The sequence below is a fragment of the Hemicordylus capensis genome, chromosome 2, assembly GCF_027244095.1.
Source record: "Hemicordylus capensis ecotype Gifberg chromosome 2, rHemCap1.1.pri, whole genome shotgun sequence".
NCBI classification, from domain to species: domain Eukaryota; kingdom Metazoa; phylum Chordata; class Lepidosauria; order Squamata; family Cordylidae; genus Hemicordylus; species Hemicordylus capensis.
In genome coordinates this window covers 359,153,488-359,165,930 of record NC_069658.1, presented here as the reverse complement: position 1 = coordinate 359,165,930, position 12,443 = coordinate 359,153,488, and the positions used below count along the sequence as shown (strand labels likewise).

Genomic DNA, 12,443 nt, shown 5'->3' with positions numbered 1-12,443 from the left:
TCTGGAAAACAACGAGGAATTTCTTTTGCTACTCTATGGAAAGTGTGCTTCTCTTTCCATTCTTGGTACTTCATTCATTCATTCATTCAATTCGATTTCTATACTGTCCTTCCAAAAATGGCTCAAGGCGGTTTACACAGAGAAATAACAAATAAATAAGATAGATCCCTGTCCCACAAAGGGCTCACAATCTAAAAAGAAACGTAAGATAGACACCAGCAACAGTCACTGGAGGTACTGTGCTGGCAGTGGGCAGGGGCAGTTACTCTCCCCCTGCTAAATAAAGAGAATCGCCATGTAAAAGGTGCCTCTTTGCCAAATTAGCAGGGGTATCATATGTCCTTGATATAAGAAAAATGAGTTAATAAGATTTGGTATTAGAAAGTAAACTCCAGGGCTGCTACAAAAATTACTATTTTTTATCTAGTCAATGGAATATCACACATACACCCCTCGCTTGAAACTAGCTCTCTTTTCCCAAACAGCAGGGCTTTAGGACAAATGTTCATGTTCAAATGCAGCTCTCCAGAACTTCACATACTGAAATCAGCAACAAGCAGTTTTACTTCTTCCCTTTTACATAAGAGCATATTTGCCCCCTTGTTAATCTTAAAACAGAGGAATCCTACCATATCAGATAAAAGAGCTTTGAAATTCTGGATGGCCTCTTCTCGTTTGTGTTGCTCCCGTTCTCTGTCAATCTCCTTAGTCTGCTCGGAACGAGCTTTCTGGACTTCTCTTTCACGCTCACGCAAGCTTGCCTCAATGCGAGCCTGTCTTTCCAGTTCCTTTTCTTTTTCAGAATCCACATTCTAAAAAGTACACATTTCATTCTGATTAGCCTGACAACTACAATTTTAAGAGAGAGAATTAATTCAAGAATGTGATTGATTAAGCAAACAAATATAATATGCCTAAAGTGTGATCCACATAATGAGACAATTTTGGAAAATACTGCTGTTCTCATCAATGTTAGGTTTCACCTTAACACTTCTAAGGTCACCCTATACATAGCTATCTCTGCTTTCAATGACTGCACAAATAGGAGCACTGGTTACTTACTGTGAAGGCTTCTTCTTGCTGTTGGATTTCAGGATCATGTGGGTTATCCTTCTCAAGTGCGCCAGAGGCAGAACTATGCAAAATAACTAGCAACACTTTAAAAGCCTGGGAAGAATAACCCCATCCAGTTCTGAATAGCTAAGTCCAAAGACAGAGGAGCCAAGTAACACATGGAAGGAAGTTAATAAGGATTAATGTACACTTGAGTGCACTGAAAAAACATTATGTCCCTGCAGTAGATACGGGGAGACCCAAGCAGGTGGGTCAAGATGTCCACAAATCCAGCAGCAAGACGAAGCCTTCATGGTAAGTAGCCAATGCTCCTTTCTCTGCTGCTGGATAAATAAGTAAGATTTCCTCCCTCTTTCACAACACTAGAACCAGGGATCATCCCATGAAACTGAAAGCCAGAAAATTTAAGACTGATAAAACGAAGTGCTTCTTCACACAGCACATAATTAATCTATGGAATTCTTTGCCACGGGATGTGGTGATGGTCATTAGTTTGGATGGCTTTAAAAGGGGCTTAGACAAATTCACAGAGGACAGGTCTATAGACTGGTGGCTTATAGGCCAACTCCAGACTCAGAGGCAAAATGCATCTCAATACCAGTTGCAGGAGAGCAACAGCAAAAAAGAGGGCATGCCCTCAGCTCTTGCCTATGGGCTTCTCAGAGACATCTGGTGGGCCACAGTGTAAAACAGGTTGCTAGAATAGATAGGCCTTGGGCCTGGATCCAGCAGGGCTGTTTTTATGTTCTTAGGACATCTCATGTGGGACCTGCCACAGCGGACTATCCTGGTGGAGGGAGTACCTGCTGTAGCACTCTTTTGCCAAAAGCTGCCTCTGCTGATTGGTATAGGTCCATCTTATGGTATCTCACAAATGTAGACAGAGAAGACCATGTTGCTACTTTACATAGTCCGGCAAGTAGAACATTAGTAGAGAAAGCTGCTGTAGTCACAGCTGCCTTTGTTGAAAATGCAAAAACATGTAATGGAACCTGAAGCTTTAAAAGACGTATGCTAGCACTATACAGGCTGTAATCCATCTGGCTATGGTGAATGCAGATGATTTTTGTCCCATAGGTGTTGGTAGGTAGGAGACAAATACTGCATGTAAAGAGCGGAAGGAAACTGTTTCTTTGAGATAAAGCTTCAAGCAACGACAGATGTCTAACTTGTGCCAGGTGCATTCTGAGGGTTGAGATCGTTTTGGACAGAAAGATGGTAGAACAATGTCTTGAGAATGATGGAGCACTGATAAAACCTTTGAAATGAACAAAGGTTCTGGGATCAGCCATACCAAGTTGGGAGAACAAAATACATAGATGCTTATTTACAGATAGAGCTTGTAACTCCAAGGCTGTTCTTGCTGAGGATATTGCCACTAGGAAGGCAAGCTAAATGCAGTGGTATCGAACAGATAGATTCAAACAGTGGAGCTTGTAAAGCCCGAAGAATGGTGTGCAGATTCCAAGACAGAAAATGGTGAATTGTGGATGGAGAGGAGTGTGACTCCCCTGAAGAACCATTTCAAGTGAGACTGACACACATGGCCTTATCTACTGTTTGTAGCTAAAAGGCCTAAGAGGGCAAGCTGCCTGTTGTTTCAAAGGTGTTAGCCTTCAAGTCTTTCTCTAGCCCGTCCGGTAGGAAACGTAAGAGCTCTTTGATTCCATAGAATTCCTTACATCTCTGGTTCTTTTTACACCAACATAAAAAGGCCCTCCAAGTGAATTGATAGATGCTACAGTGAGGGAAATAAGTATTTGATCCCCTGCTGATTTTGTCCGTTTGCCCTCTGACACAGAAATGACCAGGCTATAATTGGAATGGTAGGTTTATTGTAGCTGTGAGAGACAGAATAACAACAAACGAACCCTCAAAAGCCCAGTGCCCAAAAGTCAGCGATGGATTTGCATTGTAGTGAGGGAAATAAGTATTCGATCCCCTATCAACCAGCAAGATTTCAGGCTCCCAGGTGTCTTTTCACTATATGCAGGTAACGAGCTGAGATGAGGAACACCCTCTGTAAGGGAGTGCTCCTAATCCCAGCTTGTTACAGTACCTGTATAAAAGACACCTGTCCATAGAAGCAAGCAATCACTCAGCTTCCAAACTCACCACCATGCCCAAGACCAAAGAGCTGTCGAAGGATGTCAGGGACAAGGTTGTAGACCTGCACAAGGCTGGACTGGGCTACAAGACTATCTCCAAGCAGCTTGGTGAGAAGGTGACTACAGTTGGCACGATAACTCGCAAATGGAAGAAACACAAAATAACTGTCAATCTCCCTCAGTCTGGAGCTCCATGCAAGATCTCACCTCGTGGAGTTGCAATGATCATGAGAACGGTGACAAAGCAGCCCAGAACTACACGGGGGGAACTTGTCAATGATCTCAGGGCAGCTGGAACCATAGTCACCAAGAAAACAATTGGTAACACACTACACCGTGAAGGACTGAAATCTTGCAGTGCCTGCAAGGTCCCCCTGCTCAAGGCAGCACATGTACAGGCCCGTCTGCAGTTTGCCAATGCACATCTGAATGATCCAGAGGAGAACTGGGCAAAAGTGTTGTGGTCAGATGAGACCAAAATCGAGCTCTTTGGCATCAACTCAACTCGCCGTGTGTGGAGGAGGAGGAATGCTGCCTATGAGCCCAAGAACACCATCCCCACCGTCAAACATGGAGGTGGACACATTATGCTTTGGGGGTGTTTTTCTGCTAAGGGGACAGGACACCTTCACCGCATCGAAGGGACGATGGACGGGACCATGTACCGTCAGATCTTGGGTGAGCACCTCCTTCCCTCAGCCAGGGTATTGAGAATGGGTCGTGGATGGGTATTCCAGCATGACAATGACCCAAAACACACAGCCAAGGCAACAAAGGAGTGGCTCAAGAAGAAGCACATGAAGGTCCTGGAGTGGCCCAGCCCGTCTCCAGACCTTAATCCCATAGAAAATCTGTGGAGGGAGCTGAAGGTTCGGGTTGCCAAACATCAGCCTCGAAACCTTTCTGACTTGGAAAGGATCTGCAAAGAGGAGTGGGACAACATCCCTCCTGGGTTGTGTGCAAACCTGGTGGCCAACTACAAGAAACCTCTGACCTCTGTGATTGCCAACAAGGGTTTTGCCACCAAGTACTAAGACATCTTTTGTGAAGGGATCGAATACTTATTTCCCTCACTACAATGCAAATCCATCGCTGACTTTTGGGCACTGGGCTTTTGAGGGTTTGTTTGTTGTTATTCTGTCTCTCACAGCTACAATAAACCAACCATTCCAATTATAGCCTGGTCATTTCTGTGTCAGAGGGCAAACGGACAAAATCAGCAGGGGATCAAATACTTATTTCCCTCACTGTATTAGTGGATGTCTTCCTTGATGCCAACATAGTGGCCATTACATTTTCTGAATATCCATACCGACTCAGGATGTTCCTCTCAGGCTCCAGGCGGATAACTTTAATCACGCTGGGTCATGACAACATACAGGGTCCTGCTCTAGCCTCCATGTTTGGTAGGTGAGTGTGAGATGGGAGTAACAAAGCACCTGTTTGGAGGATAGGAGGTCAACTCTATTCTGTAACTGAATTGTAGTAACTGCAGCACACATTTGATGGTGGTGGAGAGCTCCCAAGTGTGAAAATACCGTAAGCGCACCCACATTCACCCACCAGGGTGCTGAGTCATTACTATTGCCTGGTTGTTTGGACTGAGCTGTGAAGCCCTGATGTTGTTGGCCCGATGACATAGTTTGAATGGAATCTATTCCAGTAAGAGCGCTGTGATGGATTGTCCTTTTCCTTTGGTCAAGTGGGACCTGAGGGGACGAATAGAGTAAAAGTGCTTTTTATTTTGTCTATGGTCCTCTCTGCGAGCACTGGGGAAAGCCTCTCTCTTATGCTTGGTTTCAATGAGTATATCCTGCAATGCTTCGTACTCAAATAATGTAGAACCCTCAAGAGGCACTGAGGACAGATTAGAGCAAGAATGTTTTAACCATACACTGCATTGAGCCAAAACTGTTGGATGCCTTGGACTGAGCTGCAAAACAGACAGAATCCATACTGGGATCAGTCATAAAGGCTTGCACCTTTTGGATCTTCAAGAGGATTTGTTTTAAATGAACAGGATCTGCAGGTGGGTTCCGATCCAAATCATCTACCCAGAGAAGCAAGGCTCTGGCAATGATTGAGGCCGCTGTGGGCAGACAGAGATGAAGCTTCATACACACTTGAGTGAAGGCTCAATCCTTTTATCTGATGAGTGTCTGAGGGAGCCGTCTCTATTGTTTTGGAGCACCACCCCATATAGGAGAGCCATTACTGGCGCGTCAGAGGAAGAAACCTTGAGAAGGTTTTACACCTCTTGAGGAAAATTATAAAATGTTAGCCATTGTACCATACTTTCTGGTAGACGCTGGGTTAGCCCACTCTTGTATAAACACTTCACTGGAAAATTCAGGGAAAGGAGAATAATTTCTGTTCCTCTTTTTTTGAAAAACAAGTACTCCCTTAGCATTGAATGGAATCTCTTGGAGGGCAACAGTTGTAACCCCAGAATGTGAATGACCTTATTTAACAATGGGACAGAGCCATCAGAGATAAATAACCTTTGAGAATTGGAGAAAGAATCAGTATATTAGTAATCTGACCACTCCCCCTCTTCCCTCAAGATCCCCAAGTGCTATGGTCCTGGGTTTCATAAGCATGGGGTTGGGTGTTGGTTCAACCAGGTCTGGATTCTTTGAGTCAGGGGCATGTGGGTGCTTATCCTGGTTGTGTGGGCCTGGGGAGGCATAATCTGAGACTTCAGTGGCATGAGACTTGTGGTTGGCTGGTATACAAATGTGCTAAATAAATAAATAAATAAATAGATAGATAGAAGTGTAGGGGGGTTATTCTTGTCCCAATTTCTTGCTGACCCTTTCTTTTTATCCTTTCTAGGGTTTGGGCTATTGGAAGAAAATGAGAAGGCGATACAAACACCCTCCTCTTTCTTTTGTGCTTTCCCCTTTTTGATTGCTGGAGTGATTTGGTGAGCATGTCTTTAAACAAAGTCTGCCAGGCTGGTGGCACGGAGGATTGGAAATCTGAAAGCACAGGAGGGATGGGAGCTTCAGCTAAATCTACTGGTATCATGGGAGAAGGGGCCTTGGCTCTGGTCTCATTGGCCCTGGATTGTTCCCTCAATGCAATTGGGTGAGATGAATTGCCTGAACAATCCCTCTGATCTTCAGATGCCTTGCCTGCCTTCTTTGTCTCTCTGGATTCCAGTGCTCTCATGCTCCTCTCTGTGTGTTCAGTTTCTCGGCAAGGGTCTGATGGCCAGGCTGATGCTGCACCTCTCCCCTGCGTTGCAACTGTTCTTGTTTCCTACGTGTGAGAAGCTGAGATCGGAACAGGCGTTTTGAGCCTCAGGCAGGGCCAGAGAAGATGGCCACACAATCAGGAGCTGGTAGAGCCACTGCTGCCACTCTGGACTAAACTGAGATAGTATCGTCCACCGAAGGTTCCTGGTATTCGATTGCCTTGATGGGTCTCACAGCTTACTAGTGGGGAGAGCCGGAATATTCCCTTCGCAAATTCTCCATGGTTGTGTAGCCTGGCTATGGTGAGGACCTAGTGGTGCTCAATGTGCCATTGGAGGGTATGCACAGTTGAAACTGAACACTGGTCTTCCCCTTGGGAACCAGAACATTATGGATATTTGGCCCCAGTTGTTGCATTGTTGAGAGACCAACTCCAGAAAGAACAAGTAAAGACTGAAAAGTCAAAGGTAATTTTTTTTAACATGAAAGAGAAAGTAATGTTAAAAATTAAGGAATATAAATGGAAATAACAGAGGAAAAGATATAAAGAGCAGGCTTTTGAAGAGAGAGAAAAGCTGTCTCTGGAGTTGGATGCAGGACCAAAGGAACTTGGCGGGTTATCCTTCCCAGGCTTTTAAAGCGTTACTAGCTATTCTGCATTCCCAGAATATGGGAAACTCTTATATTGGGCAGCAGCAATATAGGAAAGTGTTGAAAGGCATCAGCTCATACTGCATGGGAGAAGGCAATGGTAAACCCCTCCTGTATTCCACCAAGAAAACCACATGACTCTGTGGTCACCAGGAGTCAACACCTTGAATGAGGAGAGCTGGTCTTGCAGTAGCAAGCATGACTTGTCCCATTAGCTAAGCAGGGTCTACCCTGGTTGCATAGGAATGGGAGACTAGAAGTATGAGCACTGTAAGATACTCCCCTCAGGGGATAGAGCCGCTTTGGGAAGAGCAGAAGGTTCCAAGTTCTCTCCCTGGCATCTCCAAGATAGGGCTGAGAGAGATTCCTGCCTGCAACCTTTGAGAAGCCGCTGCCAGTCTGTGGAGACAATACTGAGCTAGATAGACCAATGGTCTGACTCAGTATATGGCAGCTTCCTTTGTTCCTATGACTCGGCGGCACAACCAATTCAACCAAGCTATTCTGCATAGTCCTGCCTCTGGAGCACATGGGAAGGATAACCCACATGAGATGTCCTCATCCACCAGCAGAGAACAGATCTGCACAAACTAAAAGATGCTCTTTTGCAGACTGAAAGACTACCTACAAAATTACAACAGCTAGGCTATGTTTCAGCATTTGGGATCCAATGAACAAGTTCTGCACACTCAAAGGGCTTTGCGTTTGTGATTCACAAGCATCAGCCCTCCATGTCACATCATAGATCACCTCTGAAAACTGAGGGGGGACTCTCAAAAGCAGCTTGTTATGTAGCATAGGGCAGAGGTCTCTGCAGTTCAAAGAAAAGTCAAAAATCACCTCACACTAAACCAAGCCCTGAGGCACACCTGAGAAGCTCTTTGCACCCCAGCCCATGGCTTAGGAACATCTTCAAGCATAATTCAGTAAGTGACTAGAAACTGGACTACACTCCAGACACAGGTAAGGCCACCATCAAAAATCTTATGTCAGCTTGGATGAAGATGGGAAGGACAAGTGATCGTAGTTGAGGAGAAAAGAGAATAGTGAAAATCTTATAACTTTCACTTTCATTATGATTAGTAACCTTGGCAATATTCCTGATTTATACTATCCTAGGTCTTCAACTGTATTTTAAAGAAGTCAGACTCCTGAAAGAGATATATGCAAGCAAACCTCATGGGCAGAGAATGAGTGAACTGAAAAACTCTGCAATTCACATTAGTTGCAAACCCTAGAGATCAAATACAGCACCTTATTCTGAGTGGCATTACCATCAGATGCTAGGCTGGTAGTAACAGTGAGTAGCAACTGTTCTTTAGAACTCCCTCTCTAAGGAGGTCAACCAGGTCTCTTACTGGTGGCATTTAGAAGCATGGCAAAAATCTGTTGAGACATTTGGGCAACTAATATTATTTAGCTGCTGGAATTCATCCAAGTGGTTTCTAACATTGTTTTAGAATTGATTTTATTGTTTTCTTGTATTTTCCTCTCATTGTGAGCCACTTTTTGGTTGTGTCAGACTGAAAGGAGTATAAAATATAGTTCATAAGTAAATTATGATATGGATGCTGCCACCACAACAGCCTCTGGATTGGTAAACAATTGCTCTGAGGGTGCTCTTTAAATCAACAGCTCAGGTTTCCAGCAGGAATAAACAAACAGAAGTATGGCAGGTCCAAGTCATGAGGAGTTTCAGGGAGAAATATGAAACATTTCCATTTTCAGAGTGTAACTCTGAAGGTTTATAAACAGATAAGTCCCAAGTGATTCCATTCTTTCATTTATGAACACAGACTAAATATACTGTATACTTTATTATATTGTCTCACACTTTAAGAAACTTAGAAAACTGCCTTTCCATTTAAAAAAAGATCAAACAATGGACAAGCACACTGGCAGTGCTCATCACCAATCAAGAATAGTATTTTGTATGAGGTATTTCTGCTACTGGGCATATTACAAAGTTTGATGTCAACTTCCCCAACAATGAAACTCTCTGAAAATGAAAGCAGTTTTGTCAATAACACACATACTTTGGCTATTTTTTCAATGTACTGCTTAAAAAGATCCTCCCTTTGTGAAGAGCTGTCCACAGCTTTGTAGCGAGGGTCAGTCTCTACTTTGTCCTTCACTTTGCTCCAGCGAGACTGACTGTCCAAGTGGTGATTAGATAACAGTTCAAAGAAGTCCATTTTGATCTATATTTTAAGCAGAAAAGAAAAAAGAAAATAAATCAAGAGTTACAAAGATTTTGACAAGCCTGCAACTTAAAAAAAAAAATTAATTAGCAACAGACTTACCAAAATGACAAAAACTATCTAATTTAATTCAACATTAGATTATCCAGAAGGTTACTAAATTTTAAATGTGTGTCCCTTAATTCACTTCAATTTTGGATGAATTTTTTGCAAATGTATTGGAACATCCAATAATACTGAATCCTTCAAAATGCTTTGAAGATGAACAGTTCTGTAAAGGATACTGTTCAGAAACTGGAGTTTTAGGCCATGATTTCAAGACATTTACACTACAAGGCAATTGCCTCAAGAATCTAGGCTTTCCTCTGGGAATTAGTACTACAGCCACTCCAACCTGCTATTTTAATTACAGAGAAGTACATCTCATGAGCAATTGGAGTTGCTCCTGCAAAAAACTGACATCCAGACTAGTATTGCGGTGGCACAATGAAAGAAGTTTGTGGAGCTGCACAAAGTTGTGGCACTCTGAAGTGTTATGCAGGAAGAAGGAGAAGGAAGGCCTTCTCCAGAACATATACACGGTTGTGAAATCTTGTATATGATCTGCAGAAGGCCTTCCAACAGTTCCTGTGGAGCAGCACAATTTGGTGCAGCTCCACAAATGTAAGTGGGTATAACTTCTCTCATCGTGCTAATGAAACAGTAGTCTGGATGTCAGCTCTTGTTCCACTACCCTTATTGTGCAAACGGACTGAGTGTAGAAGGGATGGTGCAACTTTGAGCATCTGTGTAGTGCTGTGACTTCTGTGCGGTGCTGTGACATGTGCACAACTTTGTTAATAATGCTAGCACAGCATGAATTTGTGTCAGTTAGTATAAACCAGTTCTCAGTTCCATCACACCTGTCTATGCTGTAGTTTTAGATTCTAGTAATTAGGAAATCTGCTGAAGACTGTTTTCTCTTGCAAGCAATGTTTGGAAGACTACACCCTTAGATTTATCACTAGACTTTGACTACCAGATTAATGAACTTCGAAATTAAGGACTATTATCATTCAAAGTTACATATATGCATTAAAACAAATGTTAATGTTTCAAGGGCACCACAGGCAGCAGCTAGTAGTGGGTAATTATTTTAAAACAAGTGTGAATGCTAGTACAATATAGAATAGTGAGAACTTATCTGAATGTGGTTATCTGATTAAGTTAAAATTAAAACCAGATATAAATCAGAAATAAGAATATTGTCAATATATTAACATTTGGCAAGTCATTTTCAACATATATACAATTGTTAACTTATTGCTTTTCCATGGTTTTGTTATAGCTCTTTTAAAATACCAAAACCAGCATGTTTGTTTATTTAGAAGATTTATATCCTGCCTTTCAGACCAAGGTCTCACAAGGCAGTTAATCACAGAACATATGAATTATGACAGATCTTATCACTTGTTATGATGACAATCTACAAGTTGTGTAGCAGATATCAGTCTGCACTGAACTGTCTCACAAAACAACTTCCCCCCCTCTGTATGAACAAATGCAGCAAAAGCTAGGGCATAAAGTGTTCTCTGCTGGTTTCCTGTGGAATGTACAAGTTATGTATGACAGAGAGTAACTATGGAACCTTTAGCTGATTTGCACAACCAGCCACCTGCATGGATGGATGCCTGTAACACAACCATGTATGTGCACGTTCTACATTATAATCAGTATGTCTGAATAAACTCTTCATGTGACTGCAATTATTTCAGCCACACCAGTGCAAAGCCACTTTTTTAGCAATTGAAGTAGTGAGGTTAACACTGTTACAATCATATGTGAAGGCACCTCACACCAACAGCTTACTAAGCAAGCTGTGTTCACATACAAATTAGGTCTCTGACTCATGGAAACAAGTCTTACATTGAGCCCAAATCATCTTAATTGCTAAAAGGACAAAGCCTAAGCATCTTGACTTCTGAGCATTCCAAAACTCTTTGGCTTATATCCTGACTAACCTTATGCTCACAGTTGTGCTGTGAGCACAAAGTACACACGGGGGTGTGCATGTGTGTGTGATTTTTGCCAATCCTCCCTTCCCTTTGCTGCCCTTGCCCCTAAATACGCCTCTGAGGGGTGGGGCACCTTTAGGGACAGGTTTGCAGAGCGGAATCAGCAAAAATTGCTCCAACCCCCCTCATGCGAGAAGAAAGTACTTCTGCGAGTGTGATGTTAGTCAGGATGTAAGCTTCTAAAACAATATAGAAAGGTCATTGTGACTTTATTGTAAATATTTATTTAATAATAAAATTTGATGAGACCACACATTTAACATTATTCCCTACCCCTCCGCACAAGCATAAATCATACATGAAGAGGTTGTCACTGGAAACCCCAAGTCTTCATAACTATAGGAAAGCAAATCTCATTGATTTGAGTATTTTTAATTCTGCTATTTGACACAAATCTGCCTTATCAATCAACTGAAATTTATATGCCAGCACACTGGAAATATTAATGGTTATCATTATGTACAGGACAAAATTAATGAACGGTGCTGATAATCTGTAAATTTATCTCAACACTGGAATTTTGTTCTTGGCACACTACTTAGGTATGCAAGAACAATTATATTTTTGATTTTGATGGTCCAAAAGCAAACAGAATCAGGAAATAGCCTCTCAGTGTTACATACAGCAATTCTGTTAATCCTTTATCAGTAGTGGTGGTGCAGTCTACCACAGTTGTTTTAAGAGGATACACAGTACCTTTATAGCTATGATATAAATTATTTCAAAAAGTGAATTTAGACATGGCATGCAACTAGTATAACATAAAGCTTTCTAAGCCAGACGTAAGAGAATTATATGTAGTGGCTGACATGAGAATTACTCAAAATATTCCCATTGAAACTTTAAGGACAATTAGTAATGCCTAACTTGTTCTTTGAATTTCAGTGGGACTACTTTCAGTAATTTTCCTCATGTCAGCCGGTTTTTTCTCTTAAAATCTCAGGTGTCTCTGTGGAAATCTTTAAAGTAAGGGTAATTGTACAGGCACAATAGGCTAATGCTATTTTCTTTTTTAACGATCCACTAGATTATTAGTCAATCTTCAATAGTTGAAGTAGATTTAAAAGTACCTAGAAGACTACAATCACTAAAGCAGCTTCAGTGACGATCCTGCCCAACTTTCACACACTGTGCATCCCTGTCTCTATAGAAACC

The 12,443-nt window shown here is 42.2% G+C and overlaps 1 protein-coding gene across 9 annotated transcripts in view; it reads right to left on the bottom strand.

Annotated features, from left to right (window-relative positions):
• The window catches only part of TCERG1 (transcription elongation regulator 1), a 98,807-nt gene that overhangs the window by 11,008 nt on the left and 75,356 nt on the right, over positions 1–12,443 (bottom strand). For all 9 annotated transcript variants that reach the window (XM_053293726.1, XM_053293729.1, XM_053293730.1 and 6 more), the window contains 2 exons: positions 9,070–9,234; positions 630–812 (listed from right to left, as the gene is read on the bottom strand). In XM_053293726.1, the coding sequence (XP_053149701.1) occupies positions 630–812; positions 9,070–9,234 (348 nt within the window). The remainder of the gene's footprint in view (positions 1–629; positions 813–9,069; positions 9,235–12,443) is intronic.